The sequence below is a fragment of the Pezoporus wallicus genome, unplaced genomic scaffold, assembly GCF_028554395.1.
Source record: "Pezoporus wallicus isolate ANWC-B61680 ecotype Strahan unplaced genomic scaffold, APGP_CSIRO_Pwel_v1 contig_3568, whole genome shotgun sequence".
NCBI lineage: Eukaryota > Metazoa > Chordata > Aves > Psittaciformes > Psittacidae > Pezoporus > Pezoporus wallicus.
In genome coordinates this window covers 3,072,762-3,100,410 of record NW_026637826.1, presented here as the reverse complement: position 1 = coordinate 3,100,410, position 27,649 = coordinate 3,072,762, and the positions used below count along the sequence as shown (strand labels likewise).

The 27,649-nt window shown below is 63.7% G+C and overlaps 5 protein-coding genes across 5 annotated transcripts; 3 read left to right on the top strand and 2 right to left on the bottom strand.

Annotated features, from left to right (window-relative positions):
* The first annotated feature begins 1,284 nt into the window (after positions 1 to 1,284).
* HYAL3 (hyaluronidase 3) lies at positions 1,285 to 2,936 on the top strand. Its single transcript, XM_057407846.1, has 3 exons — positions 1,285 to 2,253; positions 2,362 to 2,451; positions 2,589 to 2,936. The coding sequence occupies exons 1-3, from the start codon at positions 1,285 to 1,287 to the stop codon at positions 2,931 to 2,933; spliced, it is 1,404 nt and encodes a 467-aa protein (XP_057263829.1). The 3' UTR covers positions 2,934 to 2,936.
* A 504-nt stretch (positions 2,937 to 3,440) lies between these two features.
* On the top strand, positions 3,441 to 5,251 carry LSMEM2 (leucine rich single-pass membrane protein 2). Its single transcript, XM_057407844.1, has 4 exons — positions 3,441 to 3,462; positions 4,567 to 4,701; positions 4,786 to 4,983; positions 5,077 to 5,251. The coding sequence occupies exons 1-4, from the start codon at positions 3,441 to 3,443 to the stop codon at positions 5,211 to 5,213; spliced, it is 492 nt and encodes a 163-aa protein (XP_057263827.1). The 3' UTR covers positions 5,214 to 5,251.
* Positions 5,252 to 6,095: 844 nt separating this feature from the next.
* IFRD2 (interferon related developmental regulator 2) lies at positions 6,096 to 9,053 on the bottom strand. The gene is made up of 11 exons (XM_057407830.1): positions 8,841 to 9,053; positions 8,671 to 8,755; positions 8,417 to 8,541; positions 8,177 to 8,334; positions 7,906 to 7,956; positions 7,414 to 7,583; positions 7,217 to 7,322; positions 6,864 to 7,001; positions 6,593 to 6,721; positions 6,422 to 6,517; positions 6,096 to 6,277 (listed from the first exon to the last, which is right to left on the bottom strand). Exons 1-11 carry the CDS (start codon positions 9,007 to 9,009, stop codon positions 6,197 to 6,199), a joined length of 1,308 nt encoding a protein of 435 aa, XP_057263813.1. The 5' UTR covers positions 9,010 to 9,053; the 3' UTR covers positions 6,096 to 6,196.
* A 2,382-nt stretch (positions 9,054 to 11,435) lies between these two features.
* Positions 11,436 to 13,529, top strand: LOC130598412 (2'-5'-oligoadenylate synthase 1-like). Its single transcript, XM_057407826.1, has 6 exons — positions 11,436 to 11,649; positions 11,835 to 12,129; positions 12,209 to 12,384; positions 12,467 to 12,708; positions 12,796 to 12,928; positions 13,008 to 13,529. Exons 1-6 carry the CDS (start codon positions 11,455 to 11,457, stop codon positions 13,512 to 13,514), a joined length of 1,548 nt encoding a protein of 515 aa, XP_057263809.1. The 5' UTR covers positions 11,436 to 11,454; the 3' UTR covers positions 13,515 to 13,529.
* Positions 13,530 to 15,282: 1,753 nt separating this feature from the next.
* On the bottom strand, positions 15,283 to 27,066 carry SEMA3B (semaphorin 3B). The gene is made up of 19 exons (XM_057407825.1): positions 26,823 to 27,066; positions 24,111 to 24,344; positions 20,494 to 20,621; positions 19,442 to 19,599; positions 19,304 to 19,366; positions 19,100 to 19,219; positions 18,927 to 19,020; positions 18,720 to 18,839; positions 18,304 to 18,449; positions 18,104 to 18,218; positions 17,946 to 18,015; positions 17,707 to 17,851; positions 17,381 to 17,600; positions 17,208 to 17,299; positions 17,013 to 17,054; positions 16,756 to 16,913; positions 16,589 to 16,644; positions 16,372 to 16,511; positions 15,283 to 16,294 (listed from the first exon to the last, which is right to left on the bottom strand). Exons 2-19 carry the CDS (start codon positions 24,302 to 24,304, stop codon positions 15,854 to 15,856), a joined length of 2,502 nt encoding a protein of 833 aa, XP_057263808.1. The 5' UTR covers positions 24,305 to 24,344; positions 26,823 to 27,066; the 3' UTR covers positions 15,283 to 15,853.
* Positions 27,067 to 27,649: the final 583 nt, after the last annotated feature.

Here is a 27,649-nt window from a genome sequence, read left to right as displayed (position 1 = left end):
TTGCTGGGGTGGGTGCTGGTGGGGAGGTGGGCCCACACCTTGTCCTGCCTGGGCACATTGGTTCTGCTCCCACCAGGCCCCCAGCTTGCCTGGCTGGGGCCCTGGGACCACCAGTATGGCAAGGAGCCAGCCCCATCCTTCCTCTGAGGGTACAACCAGTCCCAACAGCTCTGCAGTTTCACCAGTGTGTCCTGCAGCCATGGATCTCGCTGTGGGGCAGCTGGGGCTGGCAGTAGGCCATGTCCAGCAGCGTGGCTGCCGCTCTTCCCTCTGAGTGGCCTGGGGAAACTGAGGCACACGTGGCTGGATGGGCACCGGGCGAGTATGGCAGGGCCCCCTGCAGCGCGCTGCCGGTGGGGTGGGCAGCCAGGTCCCCCCCCACCAGCGCAGCTGGTAGCAGCAAGGGCCAGAGACATGGCGTTGGAAGGTCAACGAGCATCTGGGCTGCGCCAGGGGATTAGCAATGTCCTTGCTGCGTCACTGGGCCTGTTCCCTACCTAATCCCTCACCCCAGTGACTGGCCAGCACTGGCGCACCTGGCACCCTCCAGCACTGCCCTGATTCAGGGCACAGAGTTTCTGCTTTGACTCCACCATGGTTCTTGGGGGGGCTCAGTCTCTCACCAGGGTGCCTGGCCTGGGTGGGCTCTGCTATGAAATGCAGGAGAAAGGATCTCATTAGTTGATATAAATATCTCAAAGGCAGGTGCCAGGAGGATGGTGCCAAATCTTTTTAGTGGTGGCCACTGACAGGACATGAAGCAATGGCCATAAATTGAAGCACAAGAAGTTTCACCTCAACCTAGGGAAGAACTTCTTTACATTGTGCGTGGCAAAACACTGGAACAGGCTGCCCAGTGATGTGGAGTCTCCCTCTCTGGAGACATTCAAAACCTGCCTGGATGCATTCCTGTGTAACCTGGTCTAGGTGGCACTGCCTTAGCAGGCAGTTTGGACTGGATGACCTCCAGGGGCCCCTTCCAACCCCAATGATTCTGTGATTCTGTGCCCTTGCTACAGGCAGGGGTAGGAGCCAGCAGCAAAACTGATGTCTTGGGGTTGGTGGCTTGCAGTGCCATGTCAGAACAGTGGCTGTAGTGCAGGCAGAGCTCTGGGCACCAGGGCACAGCAGGCTGAAGTGCCCACTGGTGGCACTGATGCAGCAGGTGTCCAAAACCCCCAAGTTTCTGTGTCCCATGGGATTCTGGGGCTGGCAGCATGCCCCTTTGGGACTGCTTGGCCCATGTGGCAAATCTAGCCCACATGCCAGAGTGACAGTGTCAGCATGAGCAGGGTACTCGTGCATGGCACTGTGCCCAACTGCTTTCCTTTCCCCGCAGGGTGCTGGCCCAGCAGGATGGTGTTGGCGCTGGTGCTGTGGGCCTGCCTGGTGCTGGGCACAGCAGACGGGGAGAGCCCGGCAGCGGAGCCTGTGGCAGGTGGTCAGCCTTTTGTGGTGGTGTGGAACGTCCCCACCAGTCGCTGCCAGCACCACTTTGGTGTGGAGCTGCCCCTTGGCAACTACGGCATTGTGGAGAACCAAGATGGCCACTTTGCTGGCCAAAACATGACCATCTTCTACAAGGACAAGTTTGGGCTGTACCCCTACCTGTCGCAGCAGGGCATACCCCACAATGGGGGCATCCCCCAGCGGGTCCCCCTCAGCGCCCACCTCGCCAGGGTGGCGGGGGACATCCATGACCTCTTGCACCCCAATTTCCATGGCCTGGCCGTGGTGGACTGGGAGGAGTGGAGGCCCCTCTGGGCCCAAAACTGGGGGAACAAGCGGATCTACCAGGCAGCCTCAGAGCAGTGGGTGCGGGACCAGCATGGCCTCCTGCCACGGCAATGGCAGCTGCGGCTGGCGCGGCGGCAGTTTGAGCAGGCAGCACAGGCTCTGATGGAGGAGACGCTCCTGCTGGGCCGGACCCTGCGCCCGGGGGGACTCTGGGGTTTCTACCACTTCCCTGACTGCCTCAACAGCAACTGGGCCAAGGTGGCCAACTACACCGGGCAGTGCCGTGCAGCAGACGTGCAGCGCAATGACCGGCTGCGCTGGCTCTGGGCCGCCTCAGCCGCTCTGTACCCCAGCATCTACCTGCCCCCGGCACTGCCGCCTGCCTTGCGCCAGCGCTACGTGCACCACCGGCTGCGCGAGGCTCTGCGTGTGGCTGCCTTCAGCACCAGCGGCCTCCTGCCCGTGGTCGCCTACTCTCGCCTGTCCTTCCGCCACTCACCGCGGTTCCTGGAGCCAGTAAGCACCAAAGGGCTGGGGCCGGCGGCGGGTGTGCCAGGGGTCCTTCTCAGCACTAGGGGACAGCCTGTGCCCCCCAGCCCAGTCTCATCCCTCTGTCCCTTGCAGGCTGACCTGGTGCACACCATCGGGGAGAGCGCAGCGCTGGGGGTGGCTGGACTCGTGCTCTGGGGAGACATGTCGTATTCCCGCTCAGCTGTGAGTATGGCACCTGGCTGCGTCGGAGCTGCATGGGCTCTATGGGACAGCCACATCCCCTGTGCCCACCGGGGAGGAATAGCTAGAGGGGCCTCGGTGGCAGGGTGAGTTCTCACCAGTTCTTCCCCCCCCCCCAGGGGAGCTGTGCCAGCCTGCGCCACTACATCGTGTCCACCCTGGGTCCCTACGTGGCCAGTGTGACAGCAGCAGCCTGGGAATGCAGCTACAGGCAGTGCCATGGGCATGGGCGCTGTGTGCGCCGGCAGCCCCATGACCTGGGCAGCTTCCTGCTCCTTGGCCCTGGTGCCAGCCCACTGGCCTCCTTCCGCTGCCACTGCTACCGTGGATGGGCTGGCAAGGGCTGTAACCGACGTGTCCAGCCCAGCCCTGCCACCCCCTGCCTGGCGCTCACTCATGTTCATGTCCTTTACAGGCACAATGACCTCCCACCCTCCGACACCTGCCTGCTGCCCAGCACATGAGGCTGGTGACAAGGTAGGCAGCAGTGCTGCTGCCTCGTGCTTTTTATGAATTTTATTAATTTAAATAAATCCTCCTGGCACAGCAGGCATGGTCCTTGTGGGCAAAGCTGAGCGGCCTCCATGGTGCCCCCAGGATGGGCACAATTGCTATTGCTGCTGAGAGGCAGCAGAGACCCCATTTTGGCTCTGGATGGACCCACCAGTGCACCAGTTTTCCTGCACAGGCTCTGTTCTGATCTCACAGTGAAGTGTCAGCCCCTTTACCCTAGGAAGGGTGCATGGGTACCACCACAGGCTGCTTTCCCTTTGCCATGCTGGCACTATACTGCTGGAGCCCTGACTGCACCACTGGGCCCCCCTCCCCACAGCTATTTTTACCTCCCCCCAACTGTGTTTCTCACTGTCCTATTTTAAGCGACACAGTTGGCGCACTGGGAACCCGGTGCCCGGCTCCCAGGGCCCCGCACCACCTCACTGCCCACTCCTGCTGCCCGGGCACAGGGAACCATGCCCAGGGAGGCTGGAGAAGGTAGGCTGGGAGTGGGCTGGGGGGGCCCTGGCACCCGGGGGGGAACTCGGTGGCACCAGGTCCTGGGGTTAGGATGGAAGCAGTGGCCAAAAGCTGCCCTGTGCTGTGGGCATTGAGGGCAGCGATGTCTGCCTGGGCAAGAAGGGGTTCCTGGAGGGGTGCAGGTGCAGGGCAGCAGGATTTGGGTTTGGGGAGATGGCAGGCAGCTGGCTGCCACAGCCCCTGCACCTAACTTCCACCACCCCCTGTGCCCCTCAGGTGCAGCATGATGGGGAGACCCACAGGACAGTCCGGTCCCTGGGAAGGGTCTGGGGATCCCTTGAGCACCAGCTGAGCCCCCCCCCCCCCCAGCTCTGACACCTGCCAGCCCCACTGGTGTCATGCAGGACCCCGACAGCAGTGGCATGGTGCCAGGCTGCCCTGCCACACACCACTGACCTGGGAGGGACTGGAGCTGGCACAGTACACCCTGTTCTGCTGCAGGCACAGCACTGGGCCATGCCCAGCACACAAAAACATGCAAACACATAGACAAAATCATTCCCTTCACCCTAGTGTGTCTCCAGATGGTGCTGGAGCCATGCCTGCTTTGATAAAGCCCGCTTGCTCTCTGAGAGGGATGGTGGGCACGAGGACCCCCAGCATAGCACACACCCTATATCCATCCATGCACCCCTAAGCAGCGCATGAGAATGGTGCCCATGGGGCAAGACAAGCCATGCCGCAGGCTGGAGGTGGCACATCCCTAGCCCTGCTCGTTGGCTCCCAGCTGGCCCAGGAGAGCCCTGGCCAGCCCCACAGTGCCTGGGCTACCCGGACTGGGGGGGTGGCACATTCCTGCCCCCAAGCCAGGACCAGATTCCAGCCCCATTAACGAGGCTCTGGGATCCTGGCCACCAAGCACCCGCGAACTGCTGCGATGACAGCATTCACCCGCCTGCGGCCACCACACCGTGCCATGCCGCAGCACTGGCTGCCTGCCCCAGCACAGCCCCAGCTAGTGTCAAAGTGGGGTCACCTCCGGAAGGAGCGTGGTCTCTGCAGGGGTGCCTGGTGCAGGCAGGGGCTGCAGGCAGGACACCCACTCACCCTCTGCCTCCGCAGACAGCATGGGACGGGCTGAGGGTGCTTCAGAGCCTGGGGACCCTGACAGCGGTGAGCCTGGAGCCATCAGCCTGCACCCTGTGGAGTCCATCAGCGATCTGCACTGGGCCTCGGGCGGGCAGAAGGGCACTGAGGGTGAGCACGGGGCAGGGGGGGGCCCACACCAACCCTGGCCGTGCCCACGACTGGGCTCTGACCATTTCTCTCCCCTGCTCACAGGCAATGGCCCGGCTCCCCCCAGCAGCCTGCACTGGCCCCCGCCTCGCCCCACACCCCCTGGCTCCCCACCGCTGCTGCCCACTCTGCGCCCTGTGCCCACTGCTAGCCTCTGCCCTGGCCACCCCTTGCTCCTGGCCCTGCTGGGGCTCCTGGCCCTGGTGAGCCTGGTCCTGGCCACACTGGCTATATACCTGAGTGGTACGTGGTGCTGGGTATGGCGGGAGGGTCTGAGGGACGCTGCAGGAGAGCCAGGCTGCCCACCCCTAGCGTGTCCCCATCCTCTCCCCACAGTCCTGCAGAGCCAGTCGGTGCGGGCACTGGCCCAATGGCTGGAGACCCAAGAGGATGCCGTGCACCAGCTCCAGGCAGCCAATGGGCAGCTCTGGGCTCACCTCAACACCAGCGCCGAGCATGGTGGGCACCGCTGACCTGCTCCTGGCCCCACCACAGGCACTGGGTCACCATGGAAAGGGGTACTGAAGGGCGGGAGGGGGAAGTGGGCAGCAGTACCAGCCCCACACCCCATTCAGGCCTGGCAGCATCTCCTCATGTGGTGCAGAGTAGTAGCAGAGGCAATTCTGGCCCCTATCCTAGGCTGTGAGAGAAAGGGACATGGCTGCAAGGACTGGCACCCAGGCAGTGACAGCCCTTACTCCTAACAAGAAGGCAGAAGGCACTCTCCAATTCGCCTTTTAATTAGCTCCTGTAATCAAAGTCTTAGAAAATCACCACCACAAATACATTCCTGGGGCAAAAGGCACTTCCAGATGGCACAGCCCCATGCTCACACGGGCAGCAGCCCCTGAGGCTGCACAGGCACCACTAGGACTTGCCCACTGTGCCATGCACCCGTAATTTATTTCCCATAAGAGAACTATTTCATATAGAGCACTTGGCTGGAAAAGGGCTCAGAGTGGGCAGCTGGCAGGGCTGGGCAGAGCCTGATGTCCCACACTGCTCTGCCACCATCCCTGGATGCCAGGCTGGCTGTGGAGGCAGAGGCTGTGCTCAGCATGGCAGTGGGGAACACTCAGACCACCAGCACAGGCACTGTGCTGCCAGCTGCCCTGCATGGCTCTGCCCTCCCACCCAGCGTCCTTCAAGCTGTGCCAGGCATCCATGAGACTGGGGAGGGGGTACGTGAGCCCTGCCCGCGAGACCCCCTCCACCATGGCACACAGAGCCCCAGCCACAGAGCAGGCACACAGCAGCATGCCACCACCTCCCCCCGCTCTTCTTTGATCCTTCTTTTTGCTTTGGTTTAAAAAAATAAAAGAGGGGGCAGCCCCCGTTGGGGCAGCTCCAAATACTTTGCTGTACATGAATAAAAGCCTGAGGGCTAGGCCCGCCGGCCCCTCACAGTGCTGGGTCTGCAGTCCAAGTGGGCTAAGGCCTCTGCCCCCTCTGCCCGTCACAGCACATCCGTCCGCTTGTCCCGCACCCGGCTCCGGGCTTTCGTGCGGGCTTTGAAGGCAGCCGAGTTGTAGAAGTGCTGGTGGGGAGGGAAGGAGAGATGGGTTACTGGGTGCCCCTCTGCCCAGCTCCCCTCTGGCACCCACCAGGCTCAGGCACTCGGCTGGAGCCCATGGCAGCACAGAAGGGCACTGAGGGCACAAATGTGGGTGGCAGCACCCACCTTCTCGAAGCGGGAGACCTTGCTGGCTTTCAGAGCAGGTGCATCCAGCACCAAGGGGGGCCCAAGGCCGAAGATCTCCCGTAGCAGCTCATTGTTCTGGGGAAGCAGGGGCCTGTCAGCACTCAGCAGCACCGGCCTGGCAACCCCTCCCTGCACAACCACCCCGCCTACCTGGAGGTGGTGGCAGATGCCAGAGGACAGCACCTCTTTGAAGGCTTGGTAGGTGCGCTGGCATGCCCAGCTATCCACGTACATGCACTCCAGGCCAAAACGGATGGTCTCCTCCTGGTACTCCCCGCTCTGAGCAGAGAGAGGGGTATCAGCAGCAACCTGGGCACCAGACCTGTGTCCCTGGCTCTCAGCAGATGGGGATCACCAGGCAGCTGGGCAGCAGCTGCACAGGCAGGGGCTCAGCAGGAAGGGCACCACCAGCCTCCAGTACCTCAATGAAGTGCAGAACGTCCCGGAAGATGGAGCGCTGCTTCCGTCGGTCCATCTTGGCTCGATACTTTTTGCTCTCAGTAGCCAGCACCTTGAGCTGGGCACACAGGAACACCGTATCTTGGTGGCACAAATCCACCTGCCAAAATACGGGGTTTGGAGGGGATGTGGCTCCAGGCACTGCCCACCACTGTCACCAGGATCACCGGAGCCAGTCCCTCTGCCTGGGTACCTGCTGGTGACACCAGTCTGAAGTGTCCCAACACCATCAGTGCCAGCTCAGCTGGGGCACAGGCAGGGGGCTGGTGCCAGCAGCTCTCTGCTGCTCTGCTGCCCATCCGTACCCCAATGTACCTCCATGTCCTGAGCCAGCTCGAAGACCAGCGCGACAGTCTCCCCAGCCAGGATGCGCAGCGCAACATTGCTGCTGGCCAGCAGCAGGGGCAGCCTCAGCCAGCCACTGGGACAGGAAGGCCGGAGCACAGTCAGGGGGGCTCGGTGCTACCCCAGGGGCTCCCCCCTCTGCAGCTGGCTGCCCCCACCCTACTCACTTGTCCAAGATGCTCTTGATGTGGGATGGGGGGCAGATGGTGAGGAGCAGGGACCATGACTGGAGCGCGCTGCAGTGCAGAGGGCCATCCTGGGAGGGTGCCGAGCCCTCCTCAGATGAGCTGGGGGGACTGAAGATGCTCTCCAAGCAGGACAGGCATGAGACCAGGTCCTGGAAGGGGGAAAGCCACCTGTCAGAACACAGCTGCCACCACAGTGAAGCCACACAGCAGGGGACCAACAGGGACCCACCCCATCCAATGACACCAGGAGGCTCCTTCACCCAGGACACCCCATTTCTACAAGGCAGACTTCCCCCCAGCTCAGCTCCATGCTGCCCACGGAAGGGGCCTGGGCTGTCACTGATGTCCCTGTACCCCCTCCCCAGCTCAGCTCAGCTCAGGCTGCCCTGGCACTGTGGGCTGAGGGTTGGTGGTACAGCAAGCCCCAGGGTGCCCTCCAGCAGGGTACAGACAACACTGAGGCACAGTTACCTCGAGATCAGCAGCAGCAATGTAGCAGCACATACCCAAGGCTGTGGCACACTGGCAAGAGACATGAGGAAAAGGCAGTCAGAGGCAGCAGTGCCAGGTCAGATCCAGCACCCAGCCAAGGGGGGAAGTAGGGCTGGTGTGTCCCTGCTTTACCCCACTGCTTCCAATTCTGCCACCCCCCTGTGACTGCAGGGACCCCCAAGGCACTGCCTGGGCTCTCCCCACAGCTGAGGTGTCCCCTGCGCCCAGGAGGAAAGGGTCCAGGCCTTACACTCTGCCGAGCGCCAGGGCTGGCCATGCTGTCTGTCAGGACACTGATGAGCAGGGGCTTCACGCTGCGAAACACCTCTTCCCCCTCCGGGCCAGAGCCCATCTGGAGGCAGAGGAGGGCGAGGACGGTGCCTGCCAGCGCCTGTTCTTCCCCTTTACCTGCGGGCAGCATGAGAGACCTCCCTCAGACACGGGCCATGGCCCCGCCACCCACAGCTTCGATGCCCTCCTGCGCCCAGACCTTTCTTGAGGCACTTCTCCAGCGAGTCAGCGAGCGTGAGGCGGCGCTCCAGCAGGAACTCGGAGAGGGTTCTGGAGCAGAAGGCCAGGCGCAAGCTCTGCAGTGCCGCCAGCCGCGTCTTGGCGCTGGGAAAGACCATGGGAGGTCATGAGGTGAGGTGGCCCGGTACAGGGCATGTCCCAGCCGCTGGCTGGCAGCGCAAACGGGGAACAGCAGCGTGCCAGGTGTGCCCGGGGCGACAGCCGCCTGGTTACCTCTTGTCCAGGAGGCTGTCCATGTGCTCCTTCAGCCTGTCCTCCACCTCTTCCTCCTGCGCTTGCTCCCCCGCCGCCTCGCTCCCTGCCGGAGTGGCACCGTGTCACGGAAGTCCCACCGGTGGGGGACACCGCAGCAGCGCGGACACCGCGGGGACACCGGCGCTCACCTGTGGGCTCCTCGGCGGGGCTGCCCCCCTCGCTGGCGCTGCTGCAGTGGCTCAGCACCTCGCTGCCGGTCTCCTCCTCGCTAGCGTGAGAGACCGCCCGGCCGCTGCCGGGGCCACCTGCGGAAGGTGGGGACAAGCCCCAGTCAGCCCGGACACACGGCGGGGCCATGAGGGAGGCACGGAACCTGTGCGGACCCCCCCGCTAACGGGACGGGACGGAAGAATGGTCCTGGCCTCCATCCCCATCCCCATCCCCATCCCCATCCCCATCCCGCCACGCTCCCGCCCCGCGGACCCCACTCACGGCGCATGGCCCGGCGGGTCCGCGGCATAGCCTACGCAGGCGGAGCCCCGCCCCGCCCCGTGGCCCCGCCCCGCCCCTTGGCCCCGCCCCCGTGGCCCCGCCGCGCAGCCCCCTGGGAGCGCCCACCCCTCCCTGCGCATGCGGGCTGCAGCTCCTGGCGCGCGGCGCCGGGGTGAGGCGCCGTCGTTGTAGCCCTGGTCCCCGTCCCGTCCCGTCCCGTCCCGTCCCCGCCGGTATTCCCCGTGTCCCCGCCCGTATCCCCCGTATGTCTGCTCGTGCCCCTGTCCCGTTGTTGTTTCCCTGTCCCATCACTGTCCCTGCCCAATCCCTTCCGCTGCCCCGTCTGCACCTCATTAGGAAAATCTCCTTCTCTAACTGTTGTACCAATTAGTCATTATAGTATGAAGTTGCATGAACTTTCTTAATCTGCAGATTTTTGTGTGAACGGTTGGTGGCTACAGGACCCCAGGTCGTTGGGAGGAGCGAGAGCACCACCACGGGGGATGAAGGCCACTGCAGCACTTCAGCCCCTCCAACACCTACCTGCGGCCTTCCCATTACACACCCTCACAGACAGGCACTGTAGTGACTCCAGGGATACCTGGCTAAGGGAAGAAGGATGATCCCATCCTAGGAGACTCCAGTGGCTTTGCAGAGGAGGTGTGTGGTGGGGTGAGTAGAGGCTGATCAGACTGCGCTGTACCTCGGCATGCAAAAGGTGTGAGAGCCACGTGTGAAAACACATTTGGGGTGCCCCGATTTGTCTGGGACACACGTAGGTGCGAACAAAGAATGACTCTTTCTTGCTGCTCTTGCCTTGGTGTCCTTGTCTTGCTCCTCGAGCTGCACAGGCCAGATGTGAAATGCCCATGTCACTTCTCCATGCCCACAGCTTTGCCCCTGCCTGTACCCCTACTGCTGGTCCTCTCCTTCCCCTCTCCCTGCTCACATTCCTGCCCACAGCCCTGCCCCTGTCAGCATACCTGCCCATATCTCTCCTTCTGTCCTTGTCCCTGCCCCTGCCTGTATCCCTGCCCAAACACCTGCTGCTGTTCCCATTTGTATCCCTCCCCGTAACAGTGCTCCTGCCCCTGCTCTTGCCCCTGCCCTCATCTCTGCCACTTCCCTTGTCCCTGCCCGTCTCTACCCCTGCCCTGCCTGCCACCTTATCCCTGTCCCTGACCCCGACTGCACCCAATGCCCATCCCCACCCCTATATTTGTCCCTGCCCCTGCTGCTGCCCCATCCCTGTCCCCTCCTGCCTCCTTTCCCTACCCCCTGCCCGTCTTCTGCCCATGTCCTGACCACCTTTCCCTTCCTGCTTCTGCCTCCATTCTCCATTGCCTTCCTGTCTTCATGTTCCTGCCTGTACTGGATGAGCTCCTCCCCGACCCTACCCTGAGTTTCCAGACCTCAGTTTCAGACTTTTGGCTCTTCCTAGTTTCCCAGAGCAGGCAAGCGAGGCGGAGGGGGGGGGGGGGGGAAATGGAAGCGACGAGGGGGCTGGAAGGGACGAGGGGCTGGAGCCGCCAAGGGCTTTCGTTTCCATCCAAACGTACTTTCGTTTCCAGCCAGCGGAATCAGAAATCGAAAGCGGCGCAGAAACAGAAACTCCCGTTTCCTGGCTCCAGTGTAGCCGGCGCTTAAGGCAGCGCTGACAGCAGCGTCCTGCCCGTACCGCCTGCCGCTGCGTGCAGTGACACCCGGGCCCCGGGTGATCCTGGCACCGACCACGTCCCATTGCCCGCGGTGACAGCAGGCTCCCCGGTGACACCGGCACCGACCACATCCCATTGCCCTTGGTGACACTGGCACTGACCATGTTCCATTGCCCACGGTGACACCGAGCTACCAGCCATGTCCCAAAGTTCGAACACGCGAGCCCCCGATGTGGGCGCAGGCAGGCGCTGGTGGAGACAGGGCACCTCCAGCCCTCGGGCAGGGTTCCCGTGGTGCACCCAGGGGACACCTTGTGCCACCGCTGTCCCTCCGGGCCAAGATATCCTGCAGCACCCCAGCCCCAGGCTCCCACCTGGTGCCGGGGTAACGGCGGTGCCCCGCAGCCCCTCCTGCCCCCTCTCTGCTCCCGCGGGGAGGGCGTCGGAGGTACCGGCGAGCAGGAGCTCCCCGGGGAGGCGGGCCAGTGGAGAGGCAAAACCCCGGGCTCTGGAGCCACCTTAAATGCCTGGTGGTGACGCCATCGGAGGGTTGGGGGGGGGGGGGTGGCCCGGGAAGGTTTAAAACCTGGTGAGGGCAGGGGAAGGCAGCTGCAGGCAGGAGCGAGTAGAAGGAGTGACCAGACCTGGCAGCATGGATGTGCAGCAGGAGACATCCACGGACGGGCTGAGGACGGTGGCCAGCAACAAGCTGGACACCTGGATCATGAAGACCCTGCAACCCAGCATGGTTTTCTGCAGGCAGGTGAAGCAGACAGTGAAGCAGATCTGTGATTTCCTGAAGGAGGACTGCTTCGACACAGGCATCTGCGTCCACAAGACTGTCAAGGTGAGTGCTGCCCGGCTCAGGCACCAGCCAGCACCCCTACTGTCACCATTTCCTCTGTCCTGCTGCTCCAGCTCCTGCCTTGCCTCAGAAATGGCAACTCCAGGAATGGTAGCTCCAGGAATGGTGGCGGGCAATCCCCGTGCTGAGGGGCAGCAGTGCCGAGTAGGCAGGGTGTCTTTCTGCAGGGTGGCTCAGCAGGCAAGGGCACAGCTTTGCAGAACAACTCTGATGCCGACGTGGTGCTCTTCCTTAGCTGCTTCTCCAGCTACCAGCAGCAGAAGCAGGAGAGGAGGTATATCCTGGATTTGATTGAGAAGAGACTGCGCACCTGCAGGCAGAGCCTAACATTCACCATGAGCATCAGTGAGCCCCGGTACAAGGGTCCTGGTAATACACCGCGCTCCCTCAGCCTCACTCTCTACTCCAAGGACACCTTGGAGTCCATCGAGGTGGACATTCTGCCTGCCTATGATGCCTTGGGTAAGGGCTGCAGGCTGGTGTGAGGCTGGGTTCCAGTGTCAGCACCGGGATGGCTCTCACCCTCCTTCTCACCCCACAGGGCAGTTGAGCCAGGATGCCCCACCGGATGCAAGTGTGTACATAGGGCTCCTGAAAGCCAGCAGTGACCCTGGGGAGTTCTCCCCCTGCTTCACTGAGCTTCAGAAAAAGTTTGTGAAGCGCTACCCTGCCAAGCTGAAGAATCTTCTGCGCCTGGTGAAGCACTGGTACAAGGAGGTGAGGGGCTGCCCAGCTTCCCTGGCACCCACCAGCCACTCGACCTGGCCAGCTCTCACCCCTGTCGCTGTCTCCTGCCCAGCTGCTGAAACCACAGTACCCCACTGCAGACCTGCCCCCCAAGTATGCCCTGGAGCTGCTGACCATCTATGCCTGGGAGGAGGGCACAGGCTCCTCTGACTCTTTTGTCATGGCTGAAGGCTTCCGTACAGTGCTGGAGCTGCTGTGCCGACACCAGGAGATCTGCATCTACTGGGAGAAGTACTACTCGCTCCAGCACAACCAGATTGGTGCCCACATCAAGACGCTGCTGCGCAGTCCCTGGTGAGCACTGTTCCCAGTGGGACCCGTGCTGTGTGCCCCACAGTGCTGCCCAGGGCTGACAGCAGTTTCCACGCTCTGTGTATGCAGCCCTATCATCCTGGACCCCGCTGACCCAACAGGGATCCTTGGCCAAGGCAAGAATTGGAACCTGGTTGCACAGGGAGCTGCCAGCCACCGTTCCCTGCCCTGCATCAGTACTGCCCAGCCCTGGGCTGTGCACGTAAGGCTGCCTGCCCTGTGGCATTCCCCCCCCTCTCCCAACCCCGCAGCTTTGCCCACCTACTCTTGTATCCCTGCAGCCAGCACGGCCTGTGAAGATAGAGGTGAGGCAGTTGCTGGGCACCAGCCTGAGCAGGACCGTCAGCCCTGGCAAAACCATCCAGCAACTGAAGGAGGCGATTGAGCAGGAGTGGGGCATCCCTTGGTACCAGCAGCGCCTGGCACAGCAGGAGCTGGGCAGGAGTTCCATTGTCCTACAGGATGGCACGACCCTGGCCTCCCACGGCATCTTCTACAGCACCACTCTGCTGCTGCTGCAGACAGAGCCCCAAGCGATGGAAGTCTTTGTGAAGGATGACAAGAGCCGGACCACCACCTACACGGTGCTGCCTACCACCACTGTCCGGCAGCTGAAAGAGCAGATCCACAGACAGCAGGGGCCTCCCGCTGACCAGCAGCGTCTGACATACAACTTCCAGGAGCTGGAGGACCGGCACATGCTGGTACATTATGATGTCCAGCCCAGGAGCACAATCTTCATGCTCCTGCGGCTCCGTGGGGGTGCAGACCCCCAGTTCCCTAACTGAGTATTAGCACTAGCATTCCTGTACCCCCAGTCCTGCGTATTGCCCCTGTACTCCCCCTTCCCTTCTGGTCATGCTGGAAATAAATGTCTCCATAAATCTTGTGCTGCTCTCTGTTCCCAGTGTCACAGAAGGGTGGGTAGGGGGATTCCCATTGGAATGAGGGCGGTCCACAATGCCACCAGATGCTGGGACGGTATAGGGATACAGAGGTGCAGAGCAATAGTGCTGCCAGAGCCAGTGGTGCCAGCCCAGTGCTAGCTGGTCCTCAGGAAAACAGCTCCATCCTCTGCGTCCACTCTGACTGTTCCTGCCTGCAGCAGTTTGTAAACCTTCCCAGGCCCCTTCCCTGGTCACCACTGGGCAGTTAGGGTGGCCCAGTCCCCAGGGTTTCACTCTGCTCCAGCTCCCTGGGGAGTCCTGCCCACGCTCTCTGCAGGTGCCAGCTGGCTGGAGGCAGTGTCCCACCACAGGGATCCGACCCCCTGCCAGGGGTCCCTGCCTGTACCAGTGCCTGCCTGTGCCCACACCGCAGTTCAGGTGCTGGGCTGGGGCGCAGCCAGCGCTGGGACATGACTCTCGCGATGTGGTTCAGGAAACGCGATGTGGCCAATGCCAGTGTCACCAGGACCCTGGTGCCACCGCAGGCAGCAAGAGCAGCAGACGGAGGTCACTCATCTCCCGGGCACTGGTGAAGAGCTGGGCTGTCGGCACTGGGGAGTTTCGGTTTCCCTGCTCCAGAAACGAAAGTGGGCGGGGACAAGGGGCGGGCGGAAGTCGGGGGCGGGGGGGGACGGGACACGGACGACCTCCGTCTACCCTATGTACCTGCAAGGCAGACCTGGATAGGCTGGAGAGTTGGGCAGGGAGTAACTTGATGAAATATAACAAGGGAAAGTGTAGAGTCCTGCATCTGGGCAGGAACAACCCCAGGTTCCAGTATAGGTTGGGGAACGACCTGTTAGAGAGCAGTGTAGGGGAGAGGGACCTGGGGGTCCTAGTGGACGACAGGATGACCATGAGCCAACACTGTGCCCTTGTGGCTAAGAAGGCCAATGGCATCCTGGGGTGTATTAGAAGGGGGTGGTTAGTAGGTCCAGAGAGGTCCTCCTTCCCCTCTACTCTGCCCTGGTGAGACCGCATCTGGAGTATTGTGTCCAGTTCTGGGCCCCTCAGTTCAAGAAGGACAGGGAGCTGCTGGAGAGAGTCCAGCGCAGGGCAACTAAGATGATTAAGGGAGTGGAGCATCTCCCTTATGAGGAAAGACTGAGGGAGCTGGGTCTCTATAGTTTGGAGAAGAGGAGACTGAGGGGTGACCTTATCAGTGTCTATAAATATATAAAGGGGGAGTGTCACGAGGACGGAGCCAGGCTCTACTCAGTGGCAAACAATGATAGGACAAGGGGTAATGGGTACAAACTGGAACACAAGAGGTTCCACTTAAACTTGAGAAGAAACTTCTTCTCAGTGAGGGTGACGGAACACTGGAACAGGCTGCCCAGGGAGGTTGTGGAGTCTCCTTCCCGGGAGACATTCAAAACCCGCCTGGACGCATTCCTGTGTAACATTATCTAGGTGTTCCTGCTCCGGCAGGGGGATTGGACTAGATGATCTTTCGAGGTCCCTTCCAATCTCTAACATACTGTGATACTGTGAAGGCTTGGCTTCCCCCAAGCCTCTTGGCTCAGCGTGCCCGTGGGGGTCCCTACCGTAGGACACCGGGCTGCCCCGCGCCCTGAGCGCTCCCCGGGGCAGATATCAGACCCTGAGCTGAATCCTCTGCTTTATTGTGCTCAATTAGTACAAGCCCCTTCACGCCGCTGCTTTGCACCCGGGCCGCTGGGTGCCACCTCTGTGCCCCCCACTACTTCCCCTCCGGGCACCCTCCTCCTGCAGCCCCCTCGCCCTACTGCTGCCCACACCGTCTCTGCAGGATCCCACTGCCCACTGCAACCCCCCCCAGGACTCGAGGGTGGCCCTGCTGCCCTGCCCCCCCGCGGTGCCGTGCCGGGGGTGAGGCATAGCCTGGCCCTGCCACCCCCTACCAGGGCATGCTTACATTCAACCGTAACAGTCGTTAATAAATACTTCGGTGACTCCGCGGTGCTGGCAGCCGGCTGGGTGCCCCCACCCGTGCTGGAGCCGGTGGCAAGGGTGGCCAGCAGCCCTTCATGGGGGGGTGGTCAGTCCGGCTGCCCTCATGGGCCCGGCGCCGCAGCCCCCCGCTGCTGCCTGTGCCCCCTCCCCGTGCTGCCGGCGGGCGGCCGAGACTGGCGGGGGCTTTACCCCTGCCCGCGGCCCCGCTCCTAGGCAGAGCCCGGCACCCGGGGCCGGCCCCGGTGTCACCAGGGCGATGCGCTGCGGGGGCCCCGCTCGGCCCGCGACCCCTCGTGTGTGCGCCGGCGGCGGGCTCTGCGCGGCTCCTCGCCCTGCCCGCGGCCTGGGGGTCTGGCCTGGGTGCGGGGGGGTGGCGGGGGTCTGCCCCGGGTCCAGGGCGGCTGGCACACCCGATCAGCAGTCCCCAGCGGCGGGCGCTCCACCAGCTGGAGGAAGTCTTGGTACCAGACCTTGCGGCTGGACGCCCCGGCGAGGGGCTGCGGGTCTCTGTCAGGTGCCGTGCCTGCTGCCTGCCGGGTGCCGATCACCTCCAGGGAGAGCCGCAGGAGCGGCTGGGTGAAGCCGTGCTCAGTGGCGTGGCACAGGTAGAGGCCAGCGTCGGCACGCTGCACGCTGCGCAGCAGGACACCCCGCTCCATCCGCACCACCCGCTCATCCATCTGCACCTACAGCACCACGGGAACGGGTGGTCAGCTCAGCATGGCACGGTCCCACCGGGGGCACCCAGCTGGGGAGAGCCTACCTCTCGTGGGGGATCATCGCGGGTGCGCTGGTATGTCCAGAACACGTGGGCTTGCAGGGATTTGGGCATGCACTCCAGGAAGGCTGTGCTGCCCTCCACCCCATAGAGCTGCTTCTGGGGCACGCTGCCCCTCCGGGGGTCTGGGGGGACACAGCCTGGTTGTCAGCCCACTGCCCCAGCAGGGCTGAATCCTACACCTAGCCAGGTCCCATCTCACCTTCGGAGCAGAGCATGTTGGGGTCACCGTTGCGGACATCCTGCCGGCGGAAACGCCTGGGGGAAGGTGGTGGAAGAGCGGGGGCTGCGGCTGCACAACCTGCACCGTTCACTGCGGCCTCGGGGCAGGCTGGCCACACCAGTGCCGTGTCATAGCACATCACCTACCTCTTGGTGTTGGGCACATAGCGGGTGCAGGCAGTGCCATCCCAGGCACAGTATGGGTCCCGGGCCAGGCAGCACTCGGCACAAGCTTTGCCGTAGGCACTGCAGCGGTGCAGGGGCAGCTGTGCCAGTGCCGTGGCTGAGCCAGCATAGAGCTGTTGCTGGGGGGGCAGAAGCAGAGCTGAACACCCCTGCATCACAGCATGGGGCCAGGCAGAGCCATGGTGGGACATGAGGACCTATCCAGGGTCCCTCCTTACCCGCTTGGAGGAGAGCTGCAGGCTGGTGATGGGGGAGGCGTCCTGTGGACAGAGTGCAGGCAGGAGTCAGAGTGTGCCTGTGCTGCCAGCTCCCACACCCCAGAAGCTGGAGTGCCTCAGCACAACCCAGAGCAGGGGCAGCATAAAGGGGTGCAGAGTGGTTGTGACTGGTGGAGCATGCAGCCTCCTCCTCACCTGGAAGACCTGCAGCTCCTCCAGGACCAGCGGCTCCATGTGGTTCCAGCTCTCCTTGGGCACAGAGACCACCTTCAGCACTGTGCCCACATCTGCAGGCAGGGAGAAATGAGACCCCAGCCCTGGCATCCCCTAGCTGAGCCCCCAGTACCAACCCTTGAGTCACTACATGCCTGTGCCAATGAAGAGGACATCATAATGGCCATCAGTGGCAGTGACACGGTCCACGGCAATGCGGGTCAAGGTGTAGGGCATGGCAGCTTGCAGGAAAAGGGGGCGCTGGCCGTGGGGCAGCACCGGGTTGTACATCAGCGGGTGGTGCCGGGCAAACTGGATCACCTCATCTGGGAAGTCCTTGGTGGAGCTGAAGGTGCCAAAGGTTTTGCTGGGGCACTGTGGGGAGGCAGCACTGACTGAGCCAGGTCTCACTCCCAACCACCCCATCTTGGGTACCGGGATCCCACCAGCAGCACCATTGGGATACCCCTGAACCACATACCATGCCTGGGCGGGGGTATGGCACACGGCCCTGGTATGATACCCACTGGTAGTTGGGACCTTCCTTGTGTGCAAAGGGGCCCAGGAAAGCCCGGCGGATGTCAGCCATGGTGTAAATGCAGATGGCTGATCCCTGGAAAACAGAGCTGGTGGGGGAGAGAGGGGATGATGTGAGGGGATGATGTGAGGGGTGAGTGGGGCACTGCTGGGTATTGGGGGGCAGTGGGGAGGGGGCTTGACCTGGAGGTGGAGAAGACAGTGTAGACCAGGGGGTTGCGCTTGTCCCTTGTCTGCAGCAGGAAAACGTCCCCTGCAAGCAGGGAGGATACCAGTGCCACCCGAATGTGCCAGGGGAGCCCATGGCCACTGGAAAGGCCATGTCCCTCTCCCACACTCACGGAGCTCATTGAAGTGGGTGTCTGCCCCGTCAGGTCCTGGCACGGCACACACGAGCCGAGCCTTCAGGAAGGTTGTCCACTTGTTCACCAGGCTGCGCTGCCCGCCTATGTCATTCTTTCAGGAGGAGGACACCAGCGTCAGCGGCAAAGGGTGGCACCCCCGACCCCCCCCCCAGCCCCCTGCCTGGGGCTGCTCCTACCCGGCAGATCTGGCCAATGCGGGCAAAGCTCATCCTGCCCAGCCCCTGCTGCCGCTCCACTGCCGTCTCGCGGAAGAAGAAGTAGATCTTGTCATCGTCAGGGTCCTCGCTCTCCGGCACCCAAAAAACGGCCACAAACTTGGGCTCTGGGGGCAGAGGGATACTGCCTCCACTGCCCCTGCTAGATCTGCTCTCCTGGGACCTGAGGAGCCTGCTGGTGTCCCAGGAGAGTGCAGACCCCTCTATGCCCAGCTGCAGGGCAGAGGCAGGGTGAGGGTGGGACCCCATCAAGCACCGGGGTCTGCAGATGGCATGGGGAGCCCCCAGATCACCCTCCGCATGCAGCAGAGGCCAAGCTTGGAGGACTCATGGCCCAATGCCTCCAGGGAACAATGATGCCACACTGGGGCACTGACCGTTGAGCCAGCGGGAGTCATGCTGCTCCGTGCGGATGGAGGGACGCCGGCCCAGGCTGCGGAAGATGGTAAAGTCACGGCCCATCAGATCGGTGGCCACCCCGGAGTAGAGCTCCTCGCCTGGCAGGCACCGAGGGAAGCGTTATGGGGGACCCCCAGCACCCCACTGCCACGCTGCTCCCCGGCACTGGCTCAGATCTGCCGTACCCACGAGGACGGAGGCAGCCGCATGCTGGGGGTCGTAGGGGCTCTTCCCTTTGCCATCCTCAACGTGCTGGGGGTCCAGCTTGAAGATGGGCTCCTGGGGAGGGGTAAGGACCAGAGGTGGGCAGGCAGCAGCAGCCAGGGGCTATGGCCATGCTGGGAAGGTGGGGGCTCACCTCCGCATGCTGGCCAGCCTCCACGAAGGCACAGACGGGGTGGAAGGCACCAGTGCCGCAGGCGTACAGGTGGGTCCGGTTGTAGGGGTGCAGGATCTTTATGAAGTTCATGCACTCGGCCTGGGGGGCAGAGGGCATGGGGTAGTGGCACTGGGGTGGCCCCGCAGCACCCCAGGGTATGCCCCAGCACCAACTGGCACTCACGGTGATGTCCTTGCCAGCCCAGTTGCACTCCTCCCTCCACTCCACAGGTGCTGGCCAGTAGATCTGCAGGAAGAGAGAGGGACACTCACAGCCCCGTGCACTCAGGGCCGTCCCACTGTGTCCCTCCATCCACGTTACCTTCCTGTCCCGTTGGCTGATGTCATCCAGGGCCAGGGAGAGGAGATGGTTCTGGGCGCCAACGAAGAGGCGGCCACGCTCCTCATCCAGCAGCAGGGCCTCGTAGCAGCACGACCGCTCCAGTGCGAAGAGACGCAGCCCATGGAGAGCCCGCAGCTCTGCCGGGATCCACCGGCACTGCTCAGCCCCGCCATAGCACCGGCTGCTGCCCAGCACACTCCCCTACCTCAGACACACATCCAGGGATAACTGGGGCTGGCCATGGGCCCCCTCCTGCTGTGCCACCTCCTCCCCCAAACCTGTCCCACTGGCTTGACCAGGTTCACAACCCCGTGCTGGCCCAGCACCCATCCCCACATCACCCAGCAGCCATCCCATGCCACCCCACCCCCCCCACCGGAACCTATTCCATGCCCCCAGCACCAATCCCATGCTCCTCCCAAAACCCATTCTGTGCCCCCTGCACTCATCCCTGCACAGCCCACCCTGGCATAGCCCACCCCGGTGGCAGTTGGTGGGGCAGAAGGGGCCATTCCTTGCCCCACAGAGCTAACCCCACTGCGGCGGGAACAAACGGCCCTTTGTCTGGTGGGAGGAGAGAGCTTGCTGGGACCCACCACTGGACAAAGCCGCCTGTGCCATGCTAGAGCCCACAGAGTGGCCAGTGGGGAGATGGCACCAGCTTGCCGGCTGGCACGGTGTCCCCACCAGGCACAGCACAGTGTGGCTTGAGAGTGCCACTACGGCGCACCGTGCGGGGATGAATACCTGACCTGGCACGTGCTAGAGGCAGAGTGAAAGCCCAAGTGTACGCACAGCCCCGAGGGCAGGCAGGTGATGCTGGTGGGGCTGGTAGCAGGTAGGAACCTGGCAGCCCCTGCCAGTGCCTGGCAGCCTGCAGGGAGGGCAGCACCAGTGCCGGTGCAGCAGCACTGCTGGGGTTTCGCATGCCTCCCGCCATGCCGGCCCCCACCATGCTGCTCCCATACCCTGGGATGATGCTGACATGAACTGGAGCACCCACATCCCCCCTGCCCGAGTCCCATGCTCACCAGGGAAGGCCAGCTTGAGGCGGGGAGTGGCAGTAGGCAGGGGGCGGCCGGCGGCAGTGCTGTGCAGCAGCAGCAGGAGCAGCGTGGGGATCATGGCTGGGGCCTGGCTGGCAGCCCCGCAGCGGTGGCTGGGGCAGAGAAGCGAGACCTCAGCTCGGGTTACAGACCCCTCCCCACAACCCCCAGACCGTGATCCCTCCCCAGCGCTGCTGGTGGGATCCAGAGAGCCCTGAGCATCTGCACAGGGCAGCCCTGACACTGCAAGAGGAGAGCCACCACTGGGCTTGACCTGGTGACTGCAGTTGCGGACAGGGGCCAGCTGCATCCCTCGTGGTTTTAACCCCCACTACTCCAACCCTGAACCACGGGCTCTGGGAGCAGCTCTCTGACTCCTGCCCATGAGGAAACAGAGGCATCTTGGCCAAGCAGCAACCAGCCATCCCCACACCTGCCCATTCCTGCCTGCAAGCACAGAGCTGTCCTGTAAGGACAGGAACAAGGACAGGGAAAGCACAAGGGTGGTGCCAGCCAACCAGGGCACCATGGGCGGACAGAAGGCTCCTGAGCATCGGGCAACCTGGCCATTATGGGAATCATGGTAGTCACAGGTTCTTGTGCCTCAGTTTCCCCCAGCCTATAGACCCTGTATTCAGCCCCGGGCTCTCCTTGTACCACCCTGCAAACAGGAGCTGGGTTTGGAGGGGTCTAGCCCTCAGTCCCCAGAGGGGCACATGCTGCCACACCATCACCATGGGCACTCAGATCAAGGAAGAGCTCCTCCAGCTCTGGCACCCTCTCCCCTGAGGAGCAGGAGGTGATGGTTATCTCGAGCACTGTGCCAACACACAGCTCCCCACCTAGCCCGCTAGCCATGCTGGAGCACCCCCAGGCAGCTGGGACGTGCCAACCAGCACCTCCCTGCGCTACGTGCAAAGCACAAGCCCGGCCACCAGCCCTGGGCACAGCTGGCCGGTTTCACCCGTGCCACAGCCGGGACACCGCTGCCAACCAAAGCCCCACCGCTGCACCAGGGCTCAGTGCAACTGCCCCACGTCTCGAGGTGCGTGCTAGGCCGAGGCGGGTGCATGGGAAGAGGGACACGCGCTCGTGGCACTGCCCAGCACAGATCCGGGCACGTCTGCCCGCTGCCGGGCACGGCCGGCCGGGGCTTGCCCTCGGCTCCTGCGGGCAGGGGCCGCAGCTCCCGGGCGGGAAGGGTGGGGAGCGAGTCCCCGGCTGGCAACAGGCAGCGGGCAGGGCCTCGGCCGTGAGCAGCGCCGCGGGGCTGGGCTGCCCGGCGGCCTGGCGAGAGGGCGGCAGGCGCTAATGGCATTTCCAGAGGCGACGGAACAAGGTGCGGACCCGCCGGGCTCTGCCAGCCCCTTCGGCTGCTGCCAGCCATGCCCCGGGGGCACCGGGGTCCTCCCGCCCGCCCGGCACCTGCCAGCGCCGCCAAGGAGCACGGGCAGAGCCCCGGGCACGGACCCTCCCGCCGACTGTTCCGGCCCGATGCCGGCAGGGGGGGGTTGGGGGGGGGTTGGGGGGGGGGGGGCGGGCGCCAGAAGCGTCAGCACCAGAGACCCCCCGGTGCCAGCACTGGTACCTCCAGCCCCGAGACCCCCGGTGCCAATATCCTCAATTCCTCCGACGCCAGCCCCAGCACTGGACGCAGCCCCTGGCCCCCCGGTGCCAGCCCCGGCAGGGCCCCAGCCCCGCCGAGACCGCCGGGCAGCCCCAGCCGCCAGCCTCCCGGTGACCGTCCGGGACACGGACGCAGCCGCCAGTGCCCCGCTGCCACCCCGGTCAAACCCTCTCGACGGCAGCGCTGGGACCGGGACCGGGACCGGGACCCGGCCCCCGGACACCCCTTGCCCGCGGCCCCGGCACCCACCTGTGTCCCGGCTCGGCTCGGCCCGGCCCGACCCCGCCCTCCGCGTCCGCCGAGAGGGAGCGGGACGGCCCCTGCGGGGCGGGGCGGGGCGGCGGGGGCGCGCCCCGGGGCGCGGGCCCAGAGGCACGCGCGTACGCACGTGAGGGCACGCGCGCACACACGTGTGCGAACCGGCACGGGCTTGGGCCCGCGGAGACGTGCGCGTGCAAACGCGGCCGCTCACAAGCACGGGCAGGCGCTGAGGGCCGCGCGCGGTCCGCATGGGCCCGCGGTGACACCCGCGGTGACGCGCGCTGTCCTCGGGGCCCGCCGCGCTCAGCGCACGAGGGGCTCGGCCACCTCGTTCCCAGGACAGGCAGCTTCCGGCAGGGTGCCGCCTGCGCCAGTGTGCGGGGCCGGGGTGCGCTGGGGCCATGCCGGGGGGGGCACGGGGTGCCGTGTCGAGGCCGGCGGGGGGCCGGTCCTGCACCCTGCCCAGCTGCAGCCCAGATGTCTGGCCCGGGCCCAGTCTGGAGCAAACAAAACTCCTCCGCTGCCTCCCATTTTCCAGCTGCCGCTGCCAAGAATAACAAGTGCGAGTGGTGCTGGCAGTGGGGGCTACGCGCGCCTTGGCGGGCAGGGCTTGGGATGGGGGGGATCAACGGCTGTCCTGGGGCCACCCCCTACCTTGTCACTGGCCGTCCCCACCTGTGGATGCAGGATTCAGGGAAGGCAGGTCTGGCATGAGTGGGGAGGCAGGGAGTGCAGCAGGCAATCGGGCAGCGCAGGCAGCAGCGGGTGCAGACAGGTGCAGGGTGAGCGGGGAGGCTGAGAATGTAGGCAGCAGCAGGTAGCAGCAGGAAGCGGGTGCAGGCAGGTACAGGCAGGCCAGCAGCAGGCAGGAGGAGCCGTGCCAGGCAGGGCAATGCCCTTCCGTCTTACTGCTGGTAACCCTTCTGCAACCGGCCTGGTTTCACCGGTGTGCTGGCAGCAGGCTCTGCCCCAGCACCACTGCTTATTCCCCTCCCGGTTCTGACACAGTGCCGAGTGCCAATCCAGAATCCAAGGTGGCAAGGTGGATGGGAACAGCAGGCGACAGAGTTCGGATGCCAGGGTTATCCACTGGCACCAGGATGGCAGGGGTTACTCTGCCCTAAGACTTTGCCCAGGCACCGCAGTAGGACTTTGGGCTGGGTGGCCCCCACGGGGTTGTGCACAGTGTCCCTGTCCCCACCATCCCAGCCTGCCAGCATGCCCAACCCTGCACGATGGACACCTTCCACTGCTGTGCCAGCACCGTGCCTCAGTTTCCCTCCACCCAGCGCCACTCCTGGCATGCGTGGCGAGGTGGCTGGATGACATCACTGTCACCCCAGTCGCGGAGCCCTGCGGGGACCTTGCTGGCAGTGGCTCCGCCTGAAGAAGCCATCAGGCGTCAGAAGGGCCGGGCTTCCATCCTGGAAAAAACGGCTCGGGAGGGATGCGCCACGTCGCCCGCCGGCCACCCCTTCCCGCCCCTCCGGGTGTTCCTCGTAAGCACCGAAGCCGCCGGGCCCTGACACAGTGACGGTCCCCAGCTGGAATGGGCATCACCACCAGCATCGCGCCCTCATTGCCTGCGGAGGGCAGCACGCCCGGGTGCCGCTGCCTGGCTTCTCGCCATCCCGGGGGTGTCACCGCCAGCGGCGCTAGCAGGTGCTGGCGCCTTCGCTCTTTGATCCCGTCCCTGCCAGCCGCAGATCCGCACCCAGGGGTCGCTGCCTTGGCCAAACCTCCCCCAGCAGTTCCGGCTCCAGCGAGCCCCGGTAACTCCGCTGGCAGCGCCTGAGCCTCCAGCGGTGTTTGCGGTAGGAAACAACTCCTCTCCACCTCTGCACGGCAGCAGGCAGTGGGCAACGGCTCCTGCACCTCCTGTGCTGGCCATGCATGAGATGTATCCATGCCATCGGATGGGTAATCAGGACGGCAGCTGCTGGAGAGCCTGCACTCAGGGAGGCAGGCTGGGATGGGTATCTACTGGCCAGCGGGATGGGAACAAATCGTGCATCCCAAATGGGAGCAATACCTCACTGCGAGAGGCCTGGTGATGCCATGGCGTAACCCAGAGTGAGGGGGCTGCAGGGTCACCATCGTGACCAGGCCCAGTCAGAATCCAGGGGTGACAAGGTGAGCTGTGTCATGCCAGCTGGTGCCATTAGTGTCCCTGTGCCACGTGGGCTTGGCACAGCCCTGCTCCCCAGACAAGAGAAGTGCTTGTGCAGCAGGATGGCTTTTGCCAGCTCTCCTGGTGACACTGATGACTTGCTGGGGGGGAGAGGAGAGAGCAGAGGGAGGAGAGAAATCCTCACCCCAGCCTGTATCCATGGGTACACCCTTCTTGAGCTGAAACCCTCTGAGCCTGGCCACCCCAAAAAGCCTTTTGTGGTTTGCAGTGGCACATAAGACATGGCTTCAGGACTCCTTTGGGAGTCCCCCCAGCATGGGGCCCCTTGCCGGCTGCCTGCACAGCTCCTCCAGCCCTGGCCAGGCTGACTCTCCATCCCAAGCCCTGCTCCCCACCACAGACTCTGGCTTTTCCGGGGAGGTGAGGTGAGCCCTGCTGTGCCATGAACACTGTGGGGAATCTCTCACTGCCGCTTTGATGGGCATGCCAGTGTCTCCTCACTGGCTTATCTGGCTCACCTGTGCACCAAGGCAGGGAAGTGTCTGCATGTCCCCATGGCACATGGTATTACACCATAGGCTGGCATCAGGATTCAGGTGGCTGCCAGGTCTCTGGTGCAGGAGATGGAGCAAGTGTGCTGGTGTGAGGGTTTGACTGTCAGGAAGCAAACAATCCCGTGCAGCATGGCATGGTGGTAATGTCCCACGGGGACACCAGCTCAAGGCTCACACCCCGTTTATGGATACACCCCCCTCATCATAGCATCCTGGTGTGAGACCCCACAGCAGAGACCCACATGGCCCCTGCACATTCCTGCCGGGATTAGGTACCAGCTCCCGGCAGCGCCATGCTGGTATAGCCCAGCTAATCCCTTTTTAATTGTCCCCACACCACACTGGGCTGAGCCAGGCTGTCCAGGAGACATGGGGTGATGGGTGCATGCCAGCACCTGAGCATGTCTGGGGTGCCAGCTTTGGGTGTCCCTGCTGCGGGACCCTGGGCTTCTAGGATTCTGTTCTGCTGCCCAGGGGTGATCATCCATTCTTAGGTTTGTGGCTGCCTGCAGCCAAGTTTGAGGGTAGGCAGAGGGGCTGTGTCCCCTGCACTGCAAACCACTGAGCTTGAAGCTCCTCAAAACCATCCCAATGGGGCAGAGGCCTTGGCAGAGCTATGGTGTGTGGGACATGGCATGCAGGGTCTCTGCTACCAGCCCAGCCCTCTTCCTTTCCTGGCAGGAGGGATGCTGGCTGAGCCCCCCTGCCTGCTGCCCTGCCCCAGACCCCCTGGCCCTGCCCTGTGCCACACCGATGAGTGGCATCCTGCTCCTCTGGGCTTTAAAAATAGGCTGGTGTCCCTGCCATGGGGTCCATCATTTTAGCTGGGGTGTGTCTCCCTGAGAAGCATGTGGGATGGTTCATCTGCTCCCTCTGGCCCAGCTGCATCCACACCCCGGGCTCATGTCAGCCCCTCACTGCCTGCTTGCTCATCCCTGCCTCAGGCAGCACCCAGCAATGTGCCCAAGACACGGCCACCTCGGGCAGGTGAGCAGGGACAGGGATGCCTGGGTGTCCCCTGAGCCTGTCTGCTCCCCATCCAGGGCATCTCACCCCCAAAGACAGTGTCACCAGCGAGTGCAGCGTCCCAGCGCCACAGCAGCCGACAGCACCCAGCCAGGGAAGGTAGAGGGGTCCTGGCACCTTGCCTTGCCTGCCCTGCTCCTCTTGCCCCGGCCCCCAACACAACAGCCACTTCATATGGGCTCCCACGGGGCTTCTGCAGAGCCACGGTGGCTGGGAAAGCTGTGGGGGCTGCCACCAAGGATAATGCAGCTATTGATGGCTGAGCCAGAGGCCCCGGCGCGGCACAATAGGGCCTTGTTTGCTGGCCCAGCTCCTGCTCCTGCCCAGTCCCAAGCCCAATGTTGGGCTCCCCGCTTCCCCAAAAGGCTCAGAGCTTACCCAGGTGCAAGCCAGGGCAAGCCCTGCCTGGGGTGCGCTGAAGAGCAGAGTGCAGGACCCCCCTTTCCTGTAAACCATCGCCTGGGGAAGGGGCATGGCTTGGGAAACACCCCAACATGCCAATGTTCACTCCCACTGGGACAGGGTTTGGGGGTCCCCACTCAGCTGTGGGGCAACAGGAACAAGGAGGTGGTACATGCAATGCCTCCACTTCCCTCTCAGGACCATGTCTGAACCCACTGGCACCCAGGACCCACTGAGCTCCTGACCCTGGCCCCCCAGCCCCGTGGTTCCCCCTCACTGGGCAGGCCGGTGCCCCACGGCTGCTGTCTCTCACCTGCTGCGGTGTGTGGGCTCTGCTGCTCGCCTGCCTCCTCTCCCTGCGGGTGAGCAGGGGCTGCTGCCTGCTCCTTAAACCCCAAATCCGTGGTGCCGGGCGCCAGCGGCGGGGGCGGAGGGAGGAGACAATGAGCCTGGGTCCGTGCTCCCGGGGCCAGCACCAACAAAAGGCAACTGTGTCCCGTGGCCTCCCAGTGCACCCAGTGACCTGGCCAGCTGCGCTGGGACAGCTCCCTGGGACCCCCCGGCGTGCTGCCATTCCTCTCTGCCTGCACTGGGAAGGCAAGGGAGGTGCAGGCCAGCCCTGGGACCCCAATCACAGCCACAGAGCATTGCCATGTCCCCAAGGACTTGTCCCTTTGTGCTTGGCCCTGTCCTCACCTGGAGGGGTGCCAGGGCGAAGGCACTGGTCACTGTGCCCCCACCTCATGTGCTCCTGAAAAGCCCAGCCCAGCTGGGCTGGAGGAGGAGGAAGGGATGTGTGCCTGGGGGACTCAATCTGCGGAAACCCCAGAGCCCTGCCCATGGGGGCTGTGGGGCTGGGCCTGCGATGCCTTCGAAGCATCCCTGTGGTCTGGAGGCCAGGAGCAGCCTGTGCTGCCTCATTAACACAGGGTAAATGTGTAACGAGCTCTCAGCTGGGCTGGGGCGGTTTGAGCTGCATGGCTCCTCTTGCCTACCCACATGCTGGGAACCGGGGATGTGGAGGCTCTATCCCAGCAGAAAGGAGAATAAAGGTCTTGTGGCCAGGCACGCTGGGGTGACTTCAGTGCTTGCTGGAAGCAATGGAGTGGGCAGTGTGCTGGGCTGGGCCGGGCTGGGAAC

Excerpts from the sequence above, each read along its gene's own strand:
- LOC130598412 (XM_057407826.1), top strand. The coding sequence starts at position 11,455 with ATGGATGTGCAGCAGGAGACATCCACGGACGGGCTGAGGACGGTGGCC. Across the intron at positions 11,650-11,834 it reads GCGTCCACAAGACTGTCAAG|GGTGGCTCAGCAGGCAAGGG; the intron begins GTGAGTGCTGCC and ends GTCTTTCTGCAG. Across the intron at positions 12,709-12,795 it reads ACGCTGCTGCGCAGTCCCTG|CCCTATCATCCTGGACCCCG; the intron begins GTGAGCACTGTT and ends CTGTGTATGCAG.
- HYAL3 (XM_057407846.1), top strand. The coding sequence starts at position 1,285 with ATGAGCAGGGTACTCGTGCATGGCACTGTGCCCAACTGCTTTCCTTTC. Across the intron at positions 2,254-2,361 it reads CACCGCGGTTCCTGGAGCCA|GCTGACCTGGTGCACACCAT; the intron begins GTAAGCACCAAA and ends TGTCCCTTGCAG. Across the intron at positions 2,452-2,588 it reads TGTCGTATTCCCGCTCAGCT|GGGAGCTGTGCCAGCCTGCG; the intron begins GTGAGTATGGCA and ends CCCCCCCCCCAG.
- LSMEM2 (XM_057407844.1), top strand. The coding sequence starts at position 3,441 with ATGCCCAGGGAGGCTGGAGAAG. Across the intron at positions 3,463-4,566 it reads GCCCAGGGAGGCTGGAGAAG|ACAGCATGGGACGGGCTGAG; the intron begins GTAGGCTGGGAG and ends CTGCCTCCGCAG. Across the intron at positions 4,984-5,076 it reads ACTGGCTATATACCTGAGTG|TCCTGCAGAGCCAGTCGGTG; the intron begins GTACGTGGTGCT and ends CTCTCCCCACAG.
- IFRD2 (XM_057407830.1), bottom strand. The coding sequence starts at position 9,009 with ATGGCCCCGCCGTGTGTCCGGGCTGACTGGGGCTTGTCCCCACCTTCC. Across the intron at positions 8,756-8,840 it reads CCCCGCCGAGGAGCCCACAG|GGAGCGAGGCGGCGGGGGAG; the intron begins GTGAGCGCCGGT and ends CCACTCCGGCAG. Across the intron at positions 7,002-7,216 it reads AGCTGGCTCAGGACATGGAG|GTGGATTTGTGCCACCAAGA; the intron begins GTACATTGGGGT and ends GTATTTTGGCAG.
- SEMA3B (XM_057407825.1), bottom strand. The coding sequence starts at position 24,304 with ATGGATACATCTCATGCATGGCCAGCACAGGAGGTGCAGGAGCCGTTG. Across the intron at positions 18,840-18,926 it reads GGCTGCCTCCGTCCTCGTGG|GCGAGGAGCTCTACTCCGGG; the intron begins GTACGGCAGATC and ends GGTGCCTGCCAG. Across the intron at positions 18,450-18,719 it reads TGACTCCCGCTGGCTCAACG|AGCCCAAGTTTGTGGCCGTT; the intron begins GTCAGTGCCCCA and ends CTCTGCCCCCAG.